The 22,522-nt window shown below is 22.4% G+C and overlaps 5 protein-coding genes across 5 annotated transcripts in view; 3 read left to right on the top strand and 2 right to left on the bottom strand.

Annotated features, from left to right (window-relative positions):
• Phum_PHUM136260 (transcription factor Dp-2, putative) overlaps positions 1-159 on the top strand; it is a gene marked incomplete at both ends in the record, with an annotated part of 2,935 nt that extends 2,776 nt beyond the window's left edge. Inside the window, one exon of the mRNA XM_002424519.1 lies at positions 33-159. Coding sequence (XP_002424564.1) covers positions 33-159 — 127 coding nt within the window. The remainder of the gene's footprint in view (positions 1-32) is intronic.
• A 5,209-nt stretch (positions 160-5,368) lies between these two features.
• On the bottom strand, positions 5,369-5,570 carry Phum_PHUM136250 (uncharacterized protein; the record flags this gene model as incomplete). Its single annotated transcript, XM_002424518.1, has 2 exons — positions 5,369-5,439; positions 5,477-5,570. 2 exons carry the CDS (start codon positions 5,568-5,570, stop codon positions 5,369-5,371), a joined length of 165 nt encoding a protein of 54 aa, XP_002424563.1.
• A 78-nt stretch (positions 5,571-5,648) lies between these two features.
• On the bottom strand, positions 5,649-7,683 carry Phum_PHUM136240 (tartan protein, putative; the record flags this gene model as incomplete). Its single annotated transcript, XM_002424517.1, has 2 exons — positions 5,649-7,208; positions 7,609-7,683. The coding sequence occupies 2 exons, from the start codon at positions 7,681-7,683 to the stop codon at positions 5,649-5,651; spliced, it is 1,635 nt and encodes a 544-aa protein (XP_002424562.1).
• Positions 7,684-14,631: 6,948 nt separating this feature from the next.
• On the top strand, positions 14,632-17,782 carry Phum_PHUM136230 (Esterase FE4 precursor, putative; the record flags this gene model as incomplete). Its single annotated transcript, XM_002424516.1, has 11 exons — positions 14,632-14,856; positions 15,150-15,317; positions 15,398-15,548; positions 15,623-15,801; positions 15,952-16,113; positions 16,309-16,471; positions 16,547-16,737; positions 16,853-17,012; positions 17,096-17,216; positions 17,289-17,472; positions 17,726-17,782. 11 exons carry the CDS (start codon positions 14,632-14,634, stop codon positions 17,780-17,782), a joined length of 1,761 nt encoding a protein of 586 aa, XP_002424561.1.
• Positions 17,783-18,268: 486 nt separating this feature from the next.
• Phum_PHUM136220 (Esterase FE4 precursor, putative) lies at positions 18,269-20,526 on the top strand (the record flags this gene model as incomplete). Its single annotated transcript, XM_002424515.1, has 8 exons — positions 18,269-18,415; positions 18,484-18,627; positions 18,719-18,881; positions 19,006-19,394; positions 19,502-19,673; positions 19,756-19,916; positions 19,997-20,160; positions 20,202-20,526. 8 exons carry the CDS (start codon positions 18,269-18,271, stop codon positions 20,524-20,526), a joined length of 1,665 nt encoding a protein of 554 aa, XP_002424560.1.
• Positions 20,527-22,522: the final 1,996 nt, after the last annotated feature.

The raw sequence follows: 22,522 nt of genomic DNA, 5'->3' as shown, positions 1-22,522 counted from the left end.
ATTTACGGATTTATATTTACAGAAATGTTCAGGTCAGATATCGAGGAAAATTCCGGTGATTTGTCAGTTCAAAATTATTCAAATCCTTCAGAGTTTTTAGAAGAATATTTAGAAGACTCTGATATTGCCAGTGACCCCGAAACTGATGTGCAGTTATAAGAAAGGAGTAGAGCACTTTTTCCTTTTTTTTTTCTCCTCTCTTTTTACTCCTCAATCAATGATATATATATATATATCTGTTTTGATGTTTTTGATTTTAGTTAGTATCAATATTCGTATTGATAATTTACTACTCTTTTTTTTTTTTTTTTAAATCGGGTACAAAAAACAAAAAAAAAAGAAAAAAATCTGTTCCTTAAAAATTTGTCGTATCGGTTCACATAATGAAAAAAAAAAAAAAAAAAAAAAAAAAAAAAAAAAGTATTTTTTAGGAAATATTTTTAAAATTTAAAAAAAAAAAAAAAAACAAAAAAAAAAATTTTAAAAAAAAAAAAAAATTTGCGGTGGGTTGTAACAAAAAAAAAAAAAAAAAATTTTATTATTTTTTTAAAGGGGCAATAAAAAAAAAAAAAAAGAAAAAAAACCTTTGTTAATCCTTTAGTTATATTTCTAATTATTTTTACGGTAAAAATAGGTTTTTTTTTTTTTTTTTTTTTTTTTTTTTTTTTTATAGAGAGAGAAAGTAACTGGTTGAAAAACTTAACTTTATTGTTATTATTATTATTATTGGCATTCGAGAAAATGCATAAGAATTTTAATTAGGGCATAAATCAATTTAATTATTTATAATAATAATAATATTAAATTAAATATGAAAACTGTGTATTTTAATTTTTATGAGTTTTTTTTTATTAATTGTCACCCCCGAGTAAGAGTAATGTGTTGATACATATATATTTTCTTTCTTTTCTTTTCTTTTTTTTTTTTTTTTTTTTAAGTATTATATATATATATATATATATATATATATATATATATATATATATATATATATATATATATATATATATATATATATATATATATTATTTTATTATAAAATTTCAGTTTGAATAAATATAATCGCGGGTTCTTATTAAAAATGCGGTTAAATGTGGAAGGAAAAAAAAAAACAAAAAACGTTAACATTTTTTTCTTTTTTTTTTTTTTTTTAATTTCTGATCTCAAATAATAATAACAAAAACAACCACAATAATAATAATAATAATAATAAAACTTTTCTTTTTTTTAATTTTAAAATTTAATTTAATATCAATTATTATTAATTATTTTATTTTAAAAAGCGCTTTTCTACCACCAGTTGTTAAACCTTAAATGATGATGTTGATAATAATAATAATAATAACTATTAAATATCAAATATGGAAACTGTGTATTTAAAGGGAAATAATATTTTTTGATACTTTAAGTAATTGAAAAAATGAAAAAATGTCAATGGGAAATTTTTTTTTTTTTTTTTTATTTATAAATAATATTTTGGGATTTTTATTTACAATAAAATTTTTTAAGTTTCTTGCATAAAGAAAAATTTCGTTTTTTTTTTTTTTTTTTTTTTGAAGATATTACAATAAGAAAAAATAGTAATAATAATAATAATAATGATAATTTTTTTTTGTATACATATGGCAATGTAATTAAATGAAATAATAATAATAATAATAATAATAATTAGAATTAGTTACTAACTGTTTCGAATTTATTGTACAAGATATTTAAGTTTGTTCTTAAATATATTTTTTTTTAAAATAATAATAAATTGATAAAAAAGATTGAATTTAATTAATATTTAATTATTATTAACAATATTTTAATAATATTATTTCCGTGTGTTTATTTATTAATTTATTTTAATAATATAAAATAAACAATTTAATTTATATAGGAATTTTGTGAGAGGGAAAACGTTCGGAAAAAAAAAGAAAAATTTTTTTCTGGGATTTAATTTGTTAGTCACGTGATTGAATCCACCCTGAATATGAATTCAAATCAAATCGCAGAATCTCAAATAAATAATTATTTATTGCCTTTTGTTAATTTTATTTTAATAAAATTTCTGTGGTTTGATTTAAATTTCATAATTACCATATAGATAAGTAATAACAAACATATACATAAACGAATTTTCGGGGAGTGAGGGGGACAGGGGGGAAGGAGGGAAACAAATTTTTAATTTTATTATTTGACCACCTTCGTCAAAGATCATTATGTTGTGTCGCGCTTTTAAAAAAATTTATTTTCACTTTATTATTTTATTTTATTTTTTTTTTAAATGGCGGAATTTATTAATATATATTATTTAAGTTATTTGTCATTATTGAAAATTTTTTAATAATTTATTTATTAATATCTTGGGAACAATTCAATTTATTTTCATATTTATGTTTTCAAATTTCACAATTTTTGTGATTGATTATATGTATAATTTTATTTTAGAAAAAAAAAAACGGATATCAATTATTATTATTATTATTATAGGATTCATCCAGGAACAAAGAAAAGAATGAATTAAATAAATAATTTAAATATTATTATTATTATTATTATTATTAAAATAAAAACTTACAAGTCATGGTATAAATAATTTTTTTTTTTTTTATTTATTTTATTCTGTACACAAGTTAATTATTATTATTATTATTACAATTTTTAAAATACAGAACATAATGATGATATATATATAAAGAAATTATGGATAAATAATAATAATAATAATAAAATTAAGACTAGAATTTATTATTTGAAAAAAAAAAAAAAATTATTCAACAGGTTTATTTATTAACTTGGAGCAAATTATTAATTAAAAAAAATAATAATAATAATTACAAATTAGCAAAAAAAAATGTTTAAATATATATATTGATCGATATACATGCATAAAAAAAATAAATAAATAATAATAATAATAATAATAATAAAATTAAAAATAAGCCATTGATGATTAATTTTTTTTTTTTGTTTGTTTGTCAACATCGAATTGAAAAATTTAATTAATCTCCCTTTTAAAAGCAATAAAATAAAAAATTAATTATTAATTAATTTATTAATAATAATAATAATAAATGATTAAAATAAAAAATTAAAAGGGAAAACCATTATATATATATATATAAATAATTTTTTAAATTCGTTATTATATAATTTGAGAGAAAGAGAGAGAAAGAAAAATTTTCTGTTGTTATGAATTTAAAAAAAAAATTTCAACACTTTTATAATATTATAATATTATATAATATATTACCCGTATTTATATATATATATATATATATATATATATATATATATATATATATATATATATATATATATATATAATAATGAACAAATGGAAAGAATTTAAAAATATATATATGTACAACCGAAATCGTTCAAATGAATCATTTACAAAAAAAAAAAAATTTAAATTTAAATTGTAGCCATGACGTGGATGGAGATAAAAATTTTCTTTTTCTTTTTTTTTCAGAAATCCAATGGGCCAAAATTTTGATTTACACACAAAAAGTGTAAAACCAAAATTGGATAATTTAATCATCATCCAAGGTGGACGGAATTATTAAGGCCTAATAAGAAAAAAAAATTAAAAAGGATTTGGAAAAAACTTTTTGTTTTCTCGAGCACGTAGCAGGGGTCTCAGGCAACACAACGGTAAGTAACAGAAATAATAATAATAATAATTGAAAGCAGTCGATGATTCTGGCACACATTGGCTCTATTAAACAAATACGAACCTGAAAATTTGGCTACACCACCTGACTTTTTGCTCAAAGAAGTAAATTGAAAGAGAGAGAGAGAGAGAGGAGTAGTATTAGTATTAGTAGCAAAATTGGAAGAAAAAAAGTTTTCGTCAAAATATAAAAAGCCATATACATATATATATATATATAAACTAATTAATTTATATATATATTCGTGATTACTAATAAAAAATAATAATAATAATAATAATGAGTAAAAAGTAAAATACATATAACTATTATTATTTACAATAATACAATAATTGAATGGACGTACCACAATAATAATGACAGGCACTTAACAACAGTAAGTATTTTTTTTTTTTTTTTTAAATTTTCCTTTTTTTTTTTCTCACAAAATCTAATTTTTTTCCTTTTTTTTTTTTATCATTTTTCCGATAATACTAAAAAAAAAAAATCTATTATTCACTTACTAATTCAGTAGACTAATAAAAGAAAAGAAAAAAAAAATAACCTGATATGCAAATATTACAAACTCTCTATAACCGTATAAGTAAGGAATAAAAATTTTATTATTATTATTATTATTATTATTATTATTGGAAATTTAAGACGTTATTATTATCCGATATTGAAAACTCAGTTTTTCGTCATTTACCAACGACAAAAAATTACCTAAAAATTACCTTTTTTTTACTTTTATCATAAATAGTCGTTTTTAACATATCAATTTTTTATATATATACATAATAATAATAGGAAAGAGGGGAGGGGAAGGCAAACTGTTATTACTAAATTTCAATATTACCCAAGTGTAACAAAAAAAAAGAAAAAACTTTTATTTTATTTATTTTAATTATTAATAATAATGATAACTTTTTTTTTCTTTTATTCATTTTGGCCTCGATTATAATAATAATAATAATACTTTTCCAATTTTTACAAATATATATATACATCATTCATTCGATTTAGATTTTTTTAAAAGAGGGGGAAAAAAAAAGATGAGAGAAAATCATTTTCGTATAACTTTTTTATAAAAATTATAAAATTCTTATCGAAAACTATTTTTTTTATAAACAAATAATACTGACTTTCTATTATTATTATTATTATCATCATCCTGCATTTGTTTTTTCTTCTCTACAAAAAAAAAAGTCAAAAATACGTTAAAAAATAAATAAATAAAAATATCTATATAAAAAAATATATATAAGAAATTAGAAAAAAAAATAAAAAAAAATAAAATGACATCGTAAACCGTGATATGTATTTTTTTTTCTCTTCGCCCCCACCCCCCGCCTTGTTCAGAATCAAACAAAATAAGACCAAAAAAAAAAAAAATTAAACTCAATAAAATTATGTTCCATAAAGTCATATTTAAAAAAAAATTCCTTTTTTAGTAGTTTTTTCAAAAAGTGTAAATTTTGTGCGCTCGTATGCATATATATATATATATATATATACAAAAGATTAATTTTTTATACCACCTTTTTACGTAATTTTTATTATTATTATTATTATTATTATTATTATTATTATTATTATTATTATTTGATATATATATATATATATATATATAAATATATTATGAAGGTTTTATTATTAAAATAAATTTCGTATTGATATTATTATTTAGTAATAACAGTTTTTATTTTTATTTAATGTTTTTGGGGTCACGTTGTAAGTTTCATTGCCGTAATTATAATTGGGACGGGTTGCACTATATCCGTTCGTTGAATATGCTCTATGATAAACATCAATGGCGTTTAATTTATTATTACTGTTTCTAACCATGTCTTTTCCACTGAAAAGTGTAAATCCGTTTCCTGGAATGTTTTCCTTTTTATTTGATTGACATTGTCTTTGTAGATTCATTTGTCGCCGTCCAGCGGTACCCGCGTTGCCCGGAAGGAAAAAAACTCCGGGTGCGGGGCTGGAGGCGTAAAGCTCTAGCTACAGTTCTGTCACGGGTATGGGTTTGAGAGTGGGCTGTTGAGCTGCACGAACGATGAAATCGTCATCGGAAAATGTTTTCTGATATTCGTGTTCTTTTCTGCTTATCGCTCTGTTATTCCACTTGTACTCTTTGAGCACGTCTTGGACAGATTTTCGGTAACGATAGAGAAAAAAAACTATGAGCGCGAGAATTACTGCTGCTATGCAGCACACGGCTCCTATTATTGCTTGCTGCCTTGTATCACTGTAAGAGCATCCCATGTCATCTGACGTAAGAGTACTCAGACGGCGATCTTTCAAATGAGACGGAGACGCACAGAGAATTTGACTTATATTTTTTTTTATCAATAATTCCTTTAACCATAATAAGCTGCAACGGCACTCGATGGGATTTTCCGCGATGTCTATTTCGTGAAGTTCAAGCCACGACACGAGAGACTCGGAAAAAGAAGAAAACGCGTTGTCGCGCAAAACTAAATTTTTTAAATTTGGTAATCCTGCAAGGGCGCCTTCTTCGATTTGCGACAGTCTTTTATTGCTACTTAAAACAAGCGTTTCTAAATTTAAGTTATCTCTAAAAGCATCTTTTTCGACTTTTTCCAGGTGTGGAGCTCCGGATATGTCCAGACGACGGAGGTTGGACAAACCCAAAAATGCATTCGATTCCAATATTCTAAATTCATTTTGGCCCAACGATAATTCTTCCAACCTTGTCATCATCTTCAATTGACGAGTGGGTATCGATCCTAATCTATTATCAGCCAATCCCAAGCTTCTCAGACCCGTCAATTTTTTGAATGCTCCTTCGCTTATGTTCACGAGTCCAGCACTCACGAGATCGAGTTTATAAAGCTTTGTCAAACCCGTGAAAGCACCGTCAGAAAGGGATGTGAAAGCGTTTAGTCCGATGTGGAGTTCTGCCAGGTTTCCCAATAATGAAAAAGAACCCGTCGGAATGGATCGAAGTTGGTTATCATCGAGATACAATATTTTCAATGAAGATAATCCGGAAAATGCCGAAGGATCGACAACGGATATACTGTTAACTCCTAAATCCAATTCTTGCAAACTCGGGAGCGAACTGAACAAATTAGAACTTAATTCTTCTAAAAAATTCTCACGTAAGCTTAACACTCCCAAATTTTTCAAACCTACGAAAGTTTGATTGTTAATTGATGATATTTTATTATGATTAAGATGAAGTTCAAAAAGTTTTTTCTGTGCTTCAAAACTCTTCATAGGAATGCTGACTAGATGATTGTACGCAAGATCTACGTATTGAAGTTCGCCGTAAAATTGAAATGCAGCATCAACCGTTTTAATACGATTGTTTTTTAACACTAAACGCTGTATAGACGGATTAAGAGTTATGGGAATCACGTCCAAATTGGCTTCTTTACACGACACAACCAGAGTATCATCATCGCAAATGCAACCGTTTGGACAAAAAGCTAAAGCCTGAGCTGCAGACGATAGGAAAACCGCCATATAAATTAATTCAAACAAGTGAAATTGAATCATAGTCCTAAATAAAAAACTTAATCTTATTGTTTCAACCTGGAAAAAATAAAAAATAAATGACAAATGGTTAATAAGTATTTATAAAAAAAGAGTGCCAACATTTGAAAAACGGAAAACTATGGGACTATGATAAATTTATTTTATATACCTTAATATATAAAGCTCGACTTTTTTAAGCATCTTATTTAAAAATTTATACGTTTAAAAAAAAAAAAAGGGGAAAAACTCAAATAAAACTGAAAATACAAATTTACTACTATTTAATATTTACAAACATTTTATACGCTAAGAAAAAATAAATAATTAATATATACATATATATATGTATACCATTAAAAAAAAATGTTGAAGACAAAACTTTGCAACCAATTATTTATTTAGATTGGTAGGAAACATTGAACAAATTTAAATTAAAGTTAAGTAAATATTAACAAACCTTTTTTGAATTATGATTTAATCTTGAAATGTATTTTCCTTTGTGACTCAAAACAGGATCTTCACTTTTTAACATTTTCCAATGTAGAATGAATATAAATAAAGTTTTAACAATAACAAAAAAAACTAATAATAATAATAATGAAAATAAATAAAAATTACTTCTTTTCACAGTGATAAATTCTGAAAAAAAATTCATATAATTATAAACTCATTCGATAATTATTATTATTTTTATACTTGTTGTTACAATGTCTTATTTACCATATATTCAAAACATTTAACTTATTAATAACAATAATATTTTTTTTTTTTTTATTTATTTCAGAGTATTATTACATACAAATTATTATACACTCACATATAAAAAAAAAAAAATTTAAAAATAAATATAAATAGAATCAAAATATAAAAAGCAAACAATTATCCATGATAGTCTAATTAAAAAGAAGATTTGACCTTTAATCAGATAATAATTAAATGATTAATCATTTATTGAAAATTCAAATAATTAAACATTTTATGAAAAATTATGTTTTAAATAAATCAAAAATAAAAAATTACAAATTATCTTTTTTAAGGGTAAAATAATATGAAAATTATGAAAGTTAATAAAAAAAAAAAAAAAATTACGACACGATTTTAACACATTACTTTTACATTATAAAAAAATTATATTCATTATTATTATTATTATTTTCGGTTTAGACAGTTATTATTATTATTAATTGTAACGTTGATTAACATTACACGAAATAAATAAAAAATTTATTAGTTAAAAAATGGTGAATGCAGCAGCATGACTACCATGGATGGGCAAAGGCTATTTTAAAACGTTACGTAAAAAATAAACAAATGTTTTTTTTTCAAGTTGAACTACACAATTAACGCTTAATTATTTAAATTTTAGAAAAATATTAGAATAAATAAATTGTTAGTAAATCAAACTTTAACAAGTTCAAATTCCGTTCAAAAGGAATAAAAAAAAAAAAAAAAAACTATAATTTTTTTAATATGAGAGATAAAACACGTTGTATAAATAGTTTTTCTTTGTCTTAATAACTTTTTTTTTTTTTTTTTTTGTGAAATGTTTACAATTGAAATTGAGGGCGAAAATTGATTTCATAAAGTTTTATAAATAAATAAAAAAAAGTTAACAATATATCTCGATGGATAATTGATTTTTATTATATATATACATATAATAATGACGTTAATCTTTCATTCAGTAAATACTTAATAATAATTCAATTAAAATAAATTGTACATTGTAAAACATAAAAATATGAATCAATTAAATATCATTTAGTAACCTACCATAAATTAAATGTAATTTCCTTAAATAAAAAAGTGCGTTGGCATTCTTCAATTTTTATATAACCAAGGCGTCTTCAACTTAAATATAATTTCAAACCCACTAAATAAGTAAATGTTTTTAAAAAAACACGATATAAATATTTCATTTTAAATATATATATATGTATAAAATTTCTTTTTACTTATTACTATTATTTATTTTTCTACACTGAAAATGCACTCTCATTTAATATATTAAATGAAATAAATAAATAACATTTACGATGAATAAGTGAAACGTTTAAAAAAAAAAAAAAGCTGGAACACTTGAATCATTAACATGGAGCACACAAAAACTTAAAACACATAATAAATTTTTGAAATTTGTAAAAAAGTAAAACAAATCATTTATATAAAATTATATATATATTTAAGGTAACGAAAATGAAAACATTTAAACATAATAAACATAAACCTATTGTTTTCTTTTTTTTTTTTTTTTTACTCAAAATAAAACACTTTTCCTAGCATTTTGCGACAAAATGTTAACTGTGATTTCCTGCTTTTGATGTATTTTTTTTTTTTACAAAGCAGAAGCTAAAGAAAATCAGCGCACCTAACGAAATATTTTCTAACTAACAAAATAATTTTTAAAAGACTGGTTTTCAATTTAATACTAAATATTTATTTGCAACTTATTAAGTTTTTTTTTTTTAAAAAGACAAAAAAAAACGAAACAAAACAAAAATTTACAAAAATATATATTGTATTTCAAACAAAATCTCTATCATTTAATAACTCTGGTTGTTTTTTTTTTTTTTTTGTACTTTGAAAGCGCTATGCGTTGTTGCCAAACTTTGATTTCTTAGTTATTAATCTCAAGTCGTTGTGTTAGTTTAATGTGGGCTCGATTCTTTCAAATAAGATTTTATGGGATTTGTGTGTGATAATGTTTTTGTGAATTTTATATCGTGCTGTTATTGAGTTATTAATGAAAAATTAATTTTACATTAATAATCTATTTTTTATTTGAATTGTAGATAATGAAGTTAAATTACTTAAATATTTATTTCGAACCGTTTTGTAATTGAATCATCGAAATGGTATATTAAGGTATCTGCTTTTAAAGTTTGAATCGTTTGTAATGTCGTTTAGGTTTACTTTTATTAAAAATATTGTTTTAACTTTTTTTTTTTTTTTTGTTAAAAATTAACTTATTAAAGTCTATTAATATACTTTATACGTTTTTTTTAATAATCACGCATTATAAAGTTAAATTTATTAAAACTTTTATTAAGATAGCTAGTAACTAATTAAAAAAATGTTGGGAATAACTTAAAAAGTTAAAAATTGAATTTTTATCCTTTTTAATTAATCTTTTATAAATTAAATATTTAAAATTACCTTTTAATTGAAGTAGTAAAGTTTTAAAATGATTATGAGTAATTTTACCTTTAAATAAATGCAATGCACACACAAACAAAAAATTTATTAAAAATGTTAAGTTTTATGTTGGGAAAAAAAAAAAAAAAAACTAGTGTTAACACCATTACAGATGTTGCATAAACCGATAAAAGTTATTAATAATGGATTAAATAAATAAAGTAAGTAGTTTATTATTATTAAACTTTTCTCTCTCTCTTTCTCTATCTTTCTTTCGAAAAAAAAAACTAACATATTGAAAAATTTCATTAAAATAATTTCTAATGGAAACGAATAAACTTATTAATATCAATTTTCATCAATAACATAACACATAAGATTGTGTTGTAAAAAATATAATTCCCTGTGATTTATTATTCAAATATTATTAGGTTTTTATTGTAATTTTTAATAATATGTTAATATTTTATATTTAATAAGAAGTTTAAAACTTTATTTTTTGGACAACTCAAACTTTGAAGTGTTTTCTTCCTTCCTTTCTTTTTTTTTTTTTTTGTTTTTAAAATAATACTTTTTAATACTTAAAACTTTTTGAATTTAAAAAAATTTTTTTTGAAAATATTATTATTATTATTTTTTTTTTAATAATAAATTAGTTATTTAAATCTTTATTATTATTTTTTTAAAACAAACTTTTTTATAACTTTTTTTTTAATGAAATGAAGTCGAGTATTATTAAATATTATAATTATGTATTGATTTTCAGTTTAATTCATAAATATAAGTTATTATTATTCAGCTTTTACTTTATAATAATACAAATATTTATTTAATATAATAATAATAATAATAATAATAATATTTAAAAAAAATCAATAAATTTCTTATTATTATGCTAACAATTTTAAATCATATTTTTCTTTTTTAAGCTCTTTATTTATTATTTTATTTATTTTTATTATGAATTATAATCATTATTATCTTTGTAATAATTTTTGTAAAATTTGTTAAATTAAGTTTTTAAAAAAAAATATATATAAATTTGTGTTAGATGTATTTTTAAAACTTTTAATTTAATTAATATTTTATTTGAATTCGTTAATAATTTACCAAAAAAAAAAAAAAAAAAAGGGGGTTATGAATATGAAAGAGAGTTTTGAATATATTTTCTTTTTAATTTATACCTTAATATTTAAGATTCCAGGGTTAAAAGACGATAAATTGTAGTAACAAACACACACAGACACACACACATAAAAAAAAATAATAATAATAAATAAAACTTATGTTTATTTTATTCATAACACCAAAAATTTAATTTTCAAATAATTAAACAAAAAACTTTCCATGTTAATTTTTTTTTTTTTGTAATGAAAAAAGTCAAACACAAAAAACAAAGTTACAAAGATTTTAATGAACTTTAGGAAAAGCGACTGACTGGTGCTCTCCGTGAATTTCCGAGGCCCCAGCTCATGCGTACATAAGACCCCCCTGTCCCCCTTTTCCTTCCCTCTTTCCTTTTATTTCCTTCTTTCTATTTTTCTTTTTTTTTTTTTTTTTGTTTCCCCCGCCACCACTTAGCTCCTAACTTTAACTTCTTTTCATCTATCATCCCGGAAAATGCAATCGTTGCAATCTTTAAAAGAAATGCTTTTTTCACCCTCTTCCTTTTTTCCTCCTTCTTTCCTTTTTTTTTTTGATTTTTTATCATTTTTAACTTAAAAAGTTTCATTTTTTTTTTGTTTAATGTCTGTAAATTTTATCATGTTTTTTATGACATAGAAGAAAAAAAAAGTTATAAAGAAAAATTCACTTCCTTTGTTTTCAAATATTTTACAATATTTGATAAAAATATTAAAATATTGTAAAAAATGTAAAAATAAATTATAAATGAAAAGATAATTGAATTAATAATTTATGTAAAATGTCAGGTGAAAAATATATATAAATAAAAGAAAATGATAAATATATTAATTAAAATTTTTTTTTATTGTTGTTTAAACGATTAAATTAAAAATTTATATTTTTCTCTTATTTAAATTCAAAAGAACCCTTTTTGTAAATTAATTATTATTAATAATTCATTTATTATTATTATTATTATTATTATATTTCAATGTCAATGAGAAGAAAATTTTTTTTGTTTAAATTGTGTTATTATTTATTTTTATCAATTGACATAAACAATAATTATTATGAAAATAATAATGTATGCATAAAATAAAAAAGAATTTATGCTTAAAAAATATTAAAAATTTAACGATAAAATAATTATTTAAAAATTTATATAAAATAGTTTTATATAAATAATTAAATAATGAGTTAATAATATAAATATGTAAAAATAAAAGTGTAATTAGAAATCACGACGATCGAGACGACGGATGTGACACGATCAATATTTATTTAAATTATGCGCCTTTTTTTAAAAATAAAATAAACGACGTGGTAATAGAATTTTTTTTTTTTTTTTTTTAACTTTTTGAATTATAATTTGAATTTTAATCGATATTAAATAATTTCTATGTTTTTTTTTTTCGTTAAATGTGATTAGTATCATAAGTTATAAAATTTTACCTATAAAAATTAATTGAATTTTTTTAAAATCAGATGTAAATTATATAAGATTTTTTTTAAAATTATTTTTTATATTTTAAAAGTTATAATTTGTTTTTTTTTCACTGTGAAATATTAATATCCTCAAGTCAGTTAATAATCACATTGAAAAACTTAAATAATTTCTATAGTTTATTTAATATATAAAACTTTAAATGTTTTATTATTATTATTATTATTAAGGGTTGTTAATTTAATAAATGGGAAATTTTTATTTTAATACTTTATTCATTATTTTAAATAAATATTTTTTTAATTGAAATTGCAGCTAGTTGAAAGTCAAAGGAAGAAGAAAAAACCCCCCCCCCCAAAATAGGTTCAAACCTAGTTAAAGAATTATATATATATATAATGGTTTTATAGTGAAAATTTATTTAGGATTGTTTGTGACAGTCCAAAACTCATAAATTACAAGAAACACGTAAATTATATTGCCTTTTATCTCCATGGTGACCTCAAAAAACCGCTCAAATTTAAGCAAAACTCATTTTTGTTTTGTGCAAAAATTTTCCAGGTCAGACGACGATTTCAAATTAAAAAAAAAAAAAAAATTTACTTTAAACTTACTTTATTATAAGTTTATTTTATATATACATATATTAATATAAGATAAAAAATGAGCATAAAATAAAAAAAAAATTGTCCACATAAGAAGGAAATTGTGTCGGCCATCTTTAAACAAAAATTACTTTATAAGTAATATTAATAATGTTTAATACTTATTTTTTTAAAAATTGTAATAATATTGATTTGAAACCATTAATTTAATTTATTAGAATGCAAAAAAAAAAATAATAATAATAATAATATGATAAAATTTTTTATATATATAAAAAATCATTATTTTATCCTTGAGATAGAAACTGACTATCAAGACATTATCATTATTATTGTGAATCGCATTAAAAAAAAAAATAAATAAGTGGCTCATTGACGGAGTTAATACTAAAATACAAAATTACATCGTTAATAATAATAATAATAATAATATATAAAAGTTTGTATATTATTTAATCTAAGACGTTTTGACAATTTTTTTTTTTTTGTTTTTCTCCAAAAAAAAAAAAAAAAAAAAAGTAATAACCAAGGCGACACATTTTTTGTTTATATTTTTATTATTATTATTTTTGTAATAACAAAAAAAATGTTGATTTAAAAATAAATTTAAAATTTAATATCACGTGTTAGTAACAATTAAAAAAAAAAAAAAAAAAAAAAAAAAAAAAAGAATGTGTAATGATTAAAACAAAATTTTTTTATTTTATTTTTTTTTTTTGGAAACAAAAAATAGTTCTGGTAATTAAACAGGTGGTTAAATTTAAAGTATAGCTTTTCCCCTTTTGGTATTATTGTCAAATAATTCCTTAAGTCGGTACTGACTGATTGTGCTTACCATCATAACCGAATCGTCGAGTGGTCTATTTATTAAGTTATTATCAGTAATCCTGTTACAGAGGCCGAGAGATTTTTATTACCTTTTTCTATCTGTATTGAAGTTAATGTCTTGTGCGCGGACTATATCGTTTTCCCATTTAATTATATTTAATTTTAATTTTCTTCCTTCAAAAAGTTTGTGATTTTTTAAAATTATTTTTCATTTATAAATATTTTTTTTCGTAAGTTACAAATAAAAAAATTTTTTTTTTTTTTAATACCCTTTAATTGTAATAAAAATAAGGTTCGACCTTAATCAATATTATTTTGATTATTAACAAGTGTCGACATAAAAATGCATCTTCAATTTTTAAAATTTTTATTTTTATTTCAATTTATTTATTTATTAAATTATTGTTTTACCGTTGAATCTAAAGAGAATAAATTTGTAACGGTTAATGTACCGACTTTGGGTAAAATAAAAGGAAAAGTTGGAAAATCATTTTTCACTCATAGGCCTATATATCATTTTTTGGGAATCAGTTATGCTAAATCACCATCGAAAACTAAAAGATTTCAGGTACGTATATTGAACAAATTTTTATACGTCGCGGTTAAAATAATACAAAAAAAAAATTTTCTTTTAAGCTGTTGAAAAAAAAAAAAAAAAAATTATGTGTGTACGTGCGGTATAATTTATTAAATTCGTATTCAATGTCAATAAGAATTGTTTAAACGAGGCTTTATTGTAACTTTTTTTTTTTTTTGTTGTTAACCGTTAGCGGTCATTCGTTCGACAACCAATACGTATAAAATTAATCAGACATTATTATTCTCTGTGACGTAACTAATTCAATATCATTAAATTTACAGCCTCCTGAAAAATATGAACCTTGGAAAGATAGTATTTACGATGCAACTAAAATGCGACAAAATTGTCCACAAGCTCCATCTTCTTTTTATCCTCCATTGGATCCAGACGAGTTAGATGTGAAGGAAGATGTTGAAGATTGTTTGGTCGTTAACGTTTTCACTCCCAAGGTTCGTTAATTTTATTTTCAATATTTGAACGTTTTAAAAAAAATTAAATTAAATTAATTGATAATTAAACCGTTTTTCAGATAACACCGCCGGACGGTCCTTTGTTTCCGGTTATGTATTACATTCACGGAGGATCCTTTTACGCTGGATCCGCTTATGATTTTTTACCTGATTTTCTTCTAGAAAAAAATATTGTTTTAGTTGTTGTACAATACCGTCTCGGAATTTTAGGTAATTATATTTATTAAAAAAATCTATTGATGCAGTTATAATAAATATTATTTCTCTAATATTTAACATTGCAGGTTTTCTTTCGCTCGAAGTCGACGAAATACCCGGAAATGCCGGAATGTTAGATATAATATTAGGATTAAATTGGGTTAAAGAAAATATAAAATATTTTAATGGTAACGCATCTGACGTAACCGTTGTTGGACAAAGTGCTGGAGCAGCAGCAGCAAGTTCTCTTCTTGTATCACCCCTGGTCACACCAGGTAAATTATACTTTTTATTTTTAAATAATTTATAATAATTATTGTTTATAAAAAATTAAAATCTGACTCTGTAAAGGATGATGATGATGATGATGATGATGCTTTTCGACAGATCTTTTTCATAAAATGATTATTCAAAGTGGTTCTGCATTGAGTTTATGGGCAGTGGACGAAAATCCATCAAAATCTGCTATGATTATGGCAAAAATCTTAAATGTAAAAGTGATGAAATATCGGAGGTTATTAAATGTTTTTACGATGCTAAAGTTGATGATTTGATAAGTGCTCACACTCAACTTGAAGTTAGTTTCATATTTTTATAATTATATATATATATAAAAGTATAAAGGGTATAATAAATTGTAAATTAATCTCTTATATTTAAATATTCCCTTTTACAATAAAATAAATGTTTAATAATAATAATTAATTGAATATTTTGATCGTTGATTTAATAGAGTATTAAAAAAACTGTTTTTTTATTTTTTTACATGCAGACCAAAGACATGGCTAGGTGTGGTACAAGTTTAGTCGTACAAAAAGCAGGTACTAAAAAATATTTAGAAGAACATCCAAGGGTATCATTTAGTAAAGGAAAATTTCTTAAAATTCCAATAATGGGAGGAATAACAAGAGAAGAAGGTTCTGCTTTCGTTGCCGGTATAAATTATTTTTTACTTAAATCTAAAAATTATAATTATTTATTTATTTATTTTTTAAGGTTTTTTTTTTAAGGTTTTTATTACGGGTATAATTTAAACAAAATAAATGATACGAATTATTACAATGGAAACGTTACGAGAGACATTCTTTATTTTTGCGGAGGTTTTCGAGAGAATCTTGGAATTATGGCCGATTACTTACATAATATTTATTTTACCGATAAAAAAAAATCATTTAAAGAAGTTATGCCTGGTTTAGTAGACGTAAATATAATTTTGTTATTTTTATCATATACTTCCCCTCCTCTCTCCCCCGTTTTATTTGTTCTTCGGGCAATATATGAATTTAAAAAATAAAAATAAAAAATTTTTTTTTCAGATATGCGGAGTCTGGCTTTTAAAAGCATCAACATTTGAAAATTTAAGGTATCTTTCCAATCACGTTCCAACCTATGCTTATTCGTTTAATTTTTATGGAAACGTATCAAAGCTACGTATTTCGGATCCTTCTTGGATTAATTCCGATCCTCTTCCTGCAGGTTAAAACATTTTCATTTTACAAAAAAAAGGAATCAAGTAATTTAATTCGGAAAAAAAAAAAATTAAATTTTTTTTGTTTTAGGTGTTGCACATTCTGACGAGCTTGGCTACTTATTTCCCTTATATAAATTCAATTATACCTCAAGAGAATTAAAAATGGCTCGAACAATGTCAACTTTATGGACAAATTTTATAACGACCGGGTAAATATATATTATATAATATTAAAATTAAATAAATATTTATTAATATTAAAATTCATTCATTTTTTAAAGGGCTCCAAGTGATTCAAATAAAAAATGGCCACCAATAACAGAACAATATGGACCATATTTACGAATATCTGATAAAAATACAATTCGTAAAAATATATTTGATGAATATATGATTACTTCGAAAGAAGGTTTTTTGGAAAATTCAACAAGAGGTTCTTTAAATAATTACACAAAATGGCTTCCAGTATTAATGTTTTTTATTACTTTACACTGTTTTTAACACTATTTTTTTTTTCTCGAATATTTTTTTTTTTTATTATGTTTACACAACAAATTTAAAAAAAAAAAAAAATTTTTTTTGTTTTTGGTAAATAAAATTTGATTTATTTTCAAACAAAATAATAATAATAATAATAATAATAATAATAATAATAATAATAATAATAAGTCTTAATATGACCTATTATTAATTTTTGTTGTTTTTATATAAATTTCAGTATATTTTTTACTTTTATTATTTAAAACAAAATAAACTAGGAGCAAATAAAAAATAATAAAAAATAATTGTTATTCATTTTAAGATAAGTGATCATAGTTTTTTTTTTTTTTATTTTTCTCAAACCTAAAATGACATTTGCATATAATGATAAGGAAAATTTTTTACAAACTTATAAAATCATAATAATAAGTTATTATTATTATCTGTAAAAATTCAATTAATTTTACTGTGAGTTTAAAATTCAATTAATTATCAAAAGCATTTAATTAAGTTTAAAAAGATGATGATAATATATATAAAAACCCTTTTATATTTGATTCAATATGATTTTTTACATTTTATAAAAATATAAACTTTTTAAAACTTTTAATTTTTACATGTAAATATATACATATATATATAAATAAATATATAATGAGTCAAAGTCAAAGATGGAAATATATAAATTTGGCAACATCGATGAGGTTCAACAATTAAATGACCTTGATTGATTATATTATAAGTACGAGAGGGACGAAAGTAAACAGCTGTGATCGTGATCATGCCTTTTGAACAAGTTGTTTTAGAAACTTCAAATGGATTCATTCGTGGAAAAATGTGTGTTTCTGCGAGAAATAATAAAAGTTCTTTTATAAGTTTTCAAGGTATCCCGTATGGAGAACCACCCATCGGTGATTTGCGATTTAAGGTGAGTAAAAATAAAAAAAAATTTTATTTTTAATATGTCTGACACGAATGTACTTGAATACGTTTTAGGCTCCTCTACCGGTTAAACCATGGATAGGAATAAGAGACGCATTAGCCGAAGGACCGGTTGCACCATCTTTTAATTTTTTTTTAGACCGTTTTGAACCAACTCAAGATGAAAACTGTTTGTTTTTAAATGTTTACACGCCAAAAGTATTTTTATTTATTATTATTATTATTAAATAATATACTAATGTACGTATTGCAGAAAAATTATCAATAATATAAAATTTATTATTATCAGGTACCCTCGAACAAATCAGAAGACATTTCAATTCCGGTTATGTTTTGGATTCACGGAGGAGGTTTTTATACAGGATCAGGAAACACTGATTTTTTCGGTCCTGATTATTTAATAACCGAAAATGTAGTTCTTGTAACTATTAATTATCGATTAGGCCCATTGGGTAAAAAATTATTATTTATATTTTAATTGAATTTTATTTATTATACATATTTATATTCCGATACTTAACGAAAAAAAAAAAAAAAAAAAAATTTTTTTATTGATGAAACCATGTGAAATTTTAGGATTTTTAAGTCTTCAAACGAAACAATGCCCTGGAAATAACGGTTTGAAAGACATTATTTTAGCATTGAAATGGTGTAAAACAAACATTTCAAAATTTGGAGGAAACCCGGACAATATAACACTATTTGGAGAAAGTGCCGGTGGAGCTGCTATTCATTATTTGTCTATTTCTAAAGCTGCAAAAGGACTTTTCCACAAGGCCATATTACAATCGGGAGTGGCAATAAATCCATGGGCTTTATGTAGGAAACCCAGAGAATGTGCATTTCAATTGGGAGAAGTTCTTGGATGTAAAACATCAGACGATGATGAATTATTAAAATTTTTAAGAGGAGTCAGTGCAGAATTAATAATAAGAGAAGGAAGACACGTTTTAAAACAAGTTGAGGTAAAACTATTATCATAGGATCATTTTATTAAAAAGAGACAAGAAAATAAATATTATCAAACAATTTATAAATGTAACTTAAAAAAAAAATTATATTTTTGTTACAGATTGACGAATATTTCTTGGAAAATGCTTTTCTTCCATGCATAGAACCAGAATCTGAAGAAGCAGTTTTAACAAATCATCCAGAAGATTTTTATTTAAAAGGGGAAAAAATTGATGTACCTTATCTAATTGGTTTTAACACATTAGAGGGCCTCATTATGGTTGCATTAAAAAGTTGGTTTTTTTTTTTTTTTTGTTTTCATTTACAAAATAATTAATATTTATAGGTTTATAATTAATTTTTTTTTTTTTCTAGGTGATAAAATAATCAATAAAGAAAATTATAAAGATAATTTATATAAATTACTTCCGAAAAATTTAAATGTCGAACCGGGAACAAATACATCAGAAGAAATAATTAAAAGAATCGAAAATTATTATTTTCCAAATGGATTCGAAGAAAAAAATTTAATAAATGTGAGATTTTTATTATTATTATTATTATTTTTTTTTATTTTTTACTACCTTGTGGCTAATTAATTTTTCAAATTTTTCAGGCTCTTTCTGATATATATTTTTTAAACGGCATTAATCAAGTTATCGAGTATCATTCTGCTTTTTCTGGAAAAACAAATAATCCGACATTTGTTTACAAATTTTCTTACGATGGTGAAACTTTTACGTTGAAAAAATTATTAGGATGCCACGACTGGAAAGGCGAGTATAATAATTATATAATTTTATAAAAATTTCAATATTAAGTTTTTATAATTGGGGATGTTTTTTAGGTACTTGTCACGGAGACGAAGTTAGTTACTTGTTCAAACATTACATTTCTGAATCTACAATTATACCCGATTCGAAAGATTTCAAAGTTATGGAAATGGTAACGAAAATATGGACGGATTTTGCTAAATTTGGTAACCCATCTTCGAATGATTGGCTTCCGATTTCTAAAAATAAATTACCCTACATGGAAATTGATTTTAATTTAACTCAGAAAACTTTCGACGAAAGAGCAAATTTTACATTTTGGAAAAAAATTAAGGAAATCGCATGTGAAAATCAAGCTAATTGCAAACTTTAAAACACTTTTTAAAACGGCATAAAAATTTTTTGTTTTATTTTAAAATTAAATATGTTATTCAAATAAATAGGTGTAAAGGGGAAAAATTTTATTAATTTACAAAATTTCCACCGGAAGTGGTTTTAACCAAAATTAAGTTGACATATAAAACTAATTTAATATTTTTATATCAAAACAAATCAATAATTGTTACAACTTTACCTTATGCGGTTAAATGCATACTTTAAATCTTTTCTAATTAAACTAAGTAGATGATAATAATAATAATATTTATTACTATGGATTAAATTTGTTTTTTACTAATTGGTTCGTTAATAAAATCTATGAATGTTGTGGTGTATTTTAAAATTTTGCCAAATCTTGTAGATTTTTATTATCAATTTATTAGAGACTAAAAGTCCGTTTTACTTTCTCTATGACATTAAAACCAGGATTCTATGTTTTTCACCTATGATAGCTATTTATATAAAAAATATAAACCCCAAATTCAGAAATCCTCCTGCTTACAAAAGTAAGTCGAAGGCGCGAGATATAATTCATGTAAGATCATCTCACATACTCATCATTAGCTAAACATTACTAGTGATCTAGTAAGTTTTAGCCCTATTGAGGCTTAAAGTGGACCTAAAATTCATACTAACTCAATAAACAATATTACGTGTATTAATCCGCTGAAAACTTATCTCATACATCACTTTATAAAATACAAAATAGTAAAATTTTAATATCTAAACAAAAATTTATTTATTAATATTACTATTAAAAATAAAATGTAAAAAATGATGGAAAATGGGGTTTCTATTTACTAAATTTAAATTTAAAATTAAAAAAAAAAGAAAAATTTGATAAACAGCGACATCTACAATGTGTTTTTAAATTTAGTTTAATCGTATTTCCGATAGGTGTCTCTGTTTGTTGTAAATTATATTCATAACTGTTTTAACAAGCCAAAGTTGTGTTTTATTTTGTGATCGCTCTTCGTTTAATTTAAGGTAAAGAAAATATTTTATATATTTAATTAAAAAAAAAAAAATCTTTTAATTAACGGTTTTTTTTAAAACTATATAAACACACGGTTTATTAATTTTTTTTTTTTTAAAAGTAATATTTGTTAAAATTAAACTTTAAATTAATCCACAAAATAAGCATGAAATTTAATAATTTTTCTTTATGAAAAATGATTGAATCTATCAAAAAAAGAAAATTTAATTATTATTTTTCACTTTAAAAAAAAGGCGCGCACGCACACACACACACACACACAGATATGATGTGTATTTATAAATAAAAAGTAATAGAAAAAAAAAAAAAAACGTTTTATTGGGCTTCCGTTTCTATCTAAAATAAAAAAAAAACAAATAAAATAAAATAGGAAGCGTCACAAGTGCTAAAAAGATTTACCTGCAGCTTCACACAACAAAGGAAAAAATTAGATTTTGTGTCCTAACAATGCCAAAGGAAATTGATATTTATTCAAAAAAAAAAAAAACAGTGAAGTCATCAATCGGATTTTGTTTAATTTATTGTAAAAAAAAAAACACAATAAAATTGAATAAAAAGGAAAAAATAAATTATTTTTTCCCACCTATTCAATTTTTTTTTTAATGTTTCTTTGTGACGTAATAACATTAATTACTATTATTTAATATTATTATAATAATTAATAATATCAATAAACAGACACACACAAAACGGAAGCCATATTAAAAATGATGAAATGATTTTTTTTTTTTTTGAGGGGGGGGATCAATTGATTTCAAATTTGCCTCTCTTTCCCTATCCGCGACAATAAAATTATTATTATTATTTTATTTTTTTTACCCTAAAATTTAATTATTAAATTTTTATTGGTAAAAATATAATTAAAAATAGTTTTCTCTCTTTCTCTCTCTTTTTGATATACTATAAAAAAAGTAATAAATCTGTGATTAAAAAATGATTTACGATTTTCACCATAAAAATTTTCTTTTATTTATTTATTTATTTATTTTATAAC

Source organism: Pediculus humanus, genomic scaffold (genome assembly GCF_000006295.1).
Source record: "Pediculus humanus corporis 1103172107481 genomic scaffold, whole genome shotgun sequence".
NCBI lineage: Eukaryota > Metazoa > Arthropoda > Insecta > Psocodea > Pediculidae > Pediculus > Pediculus humanus.
Note: the sequence above shows the minus strand (reverse complement) of the source record. Positions and strands in the feature narration are given on the sequence as shown.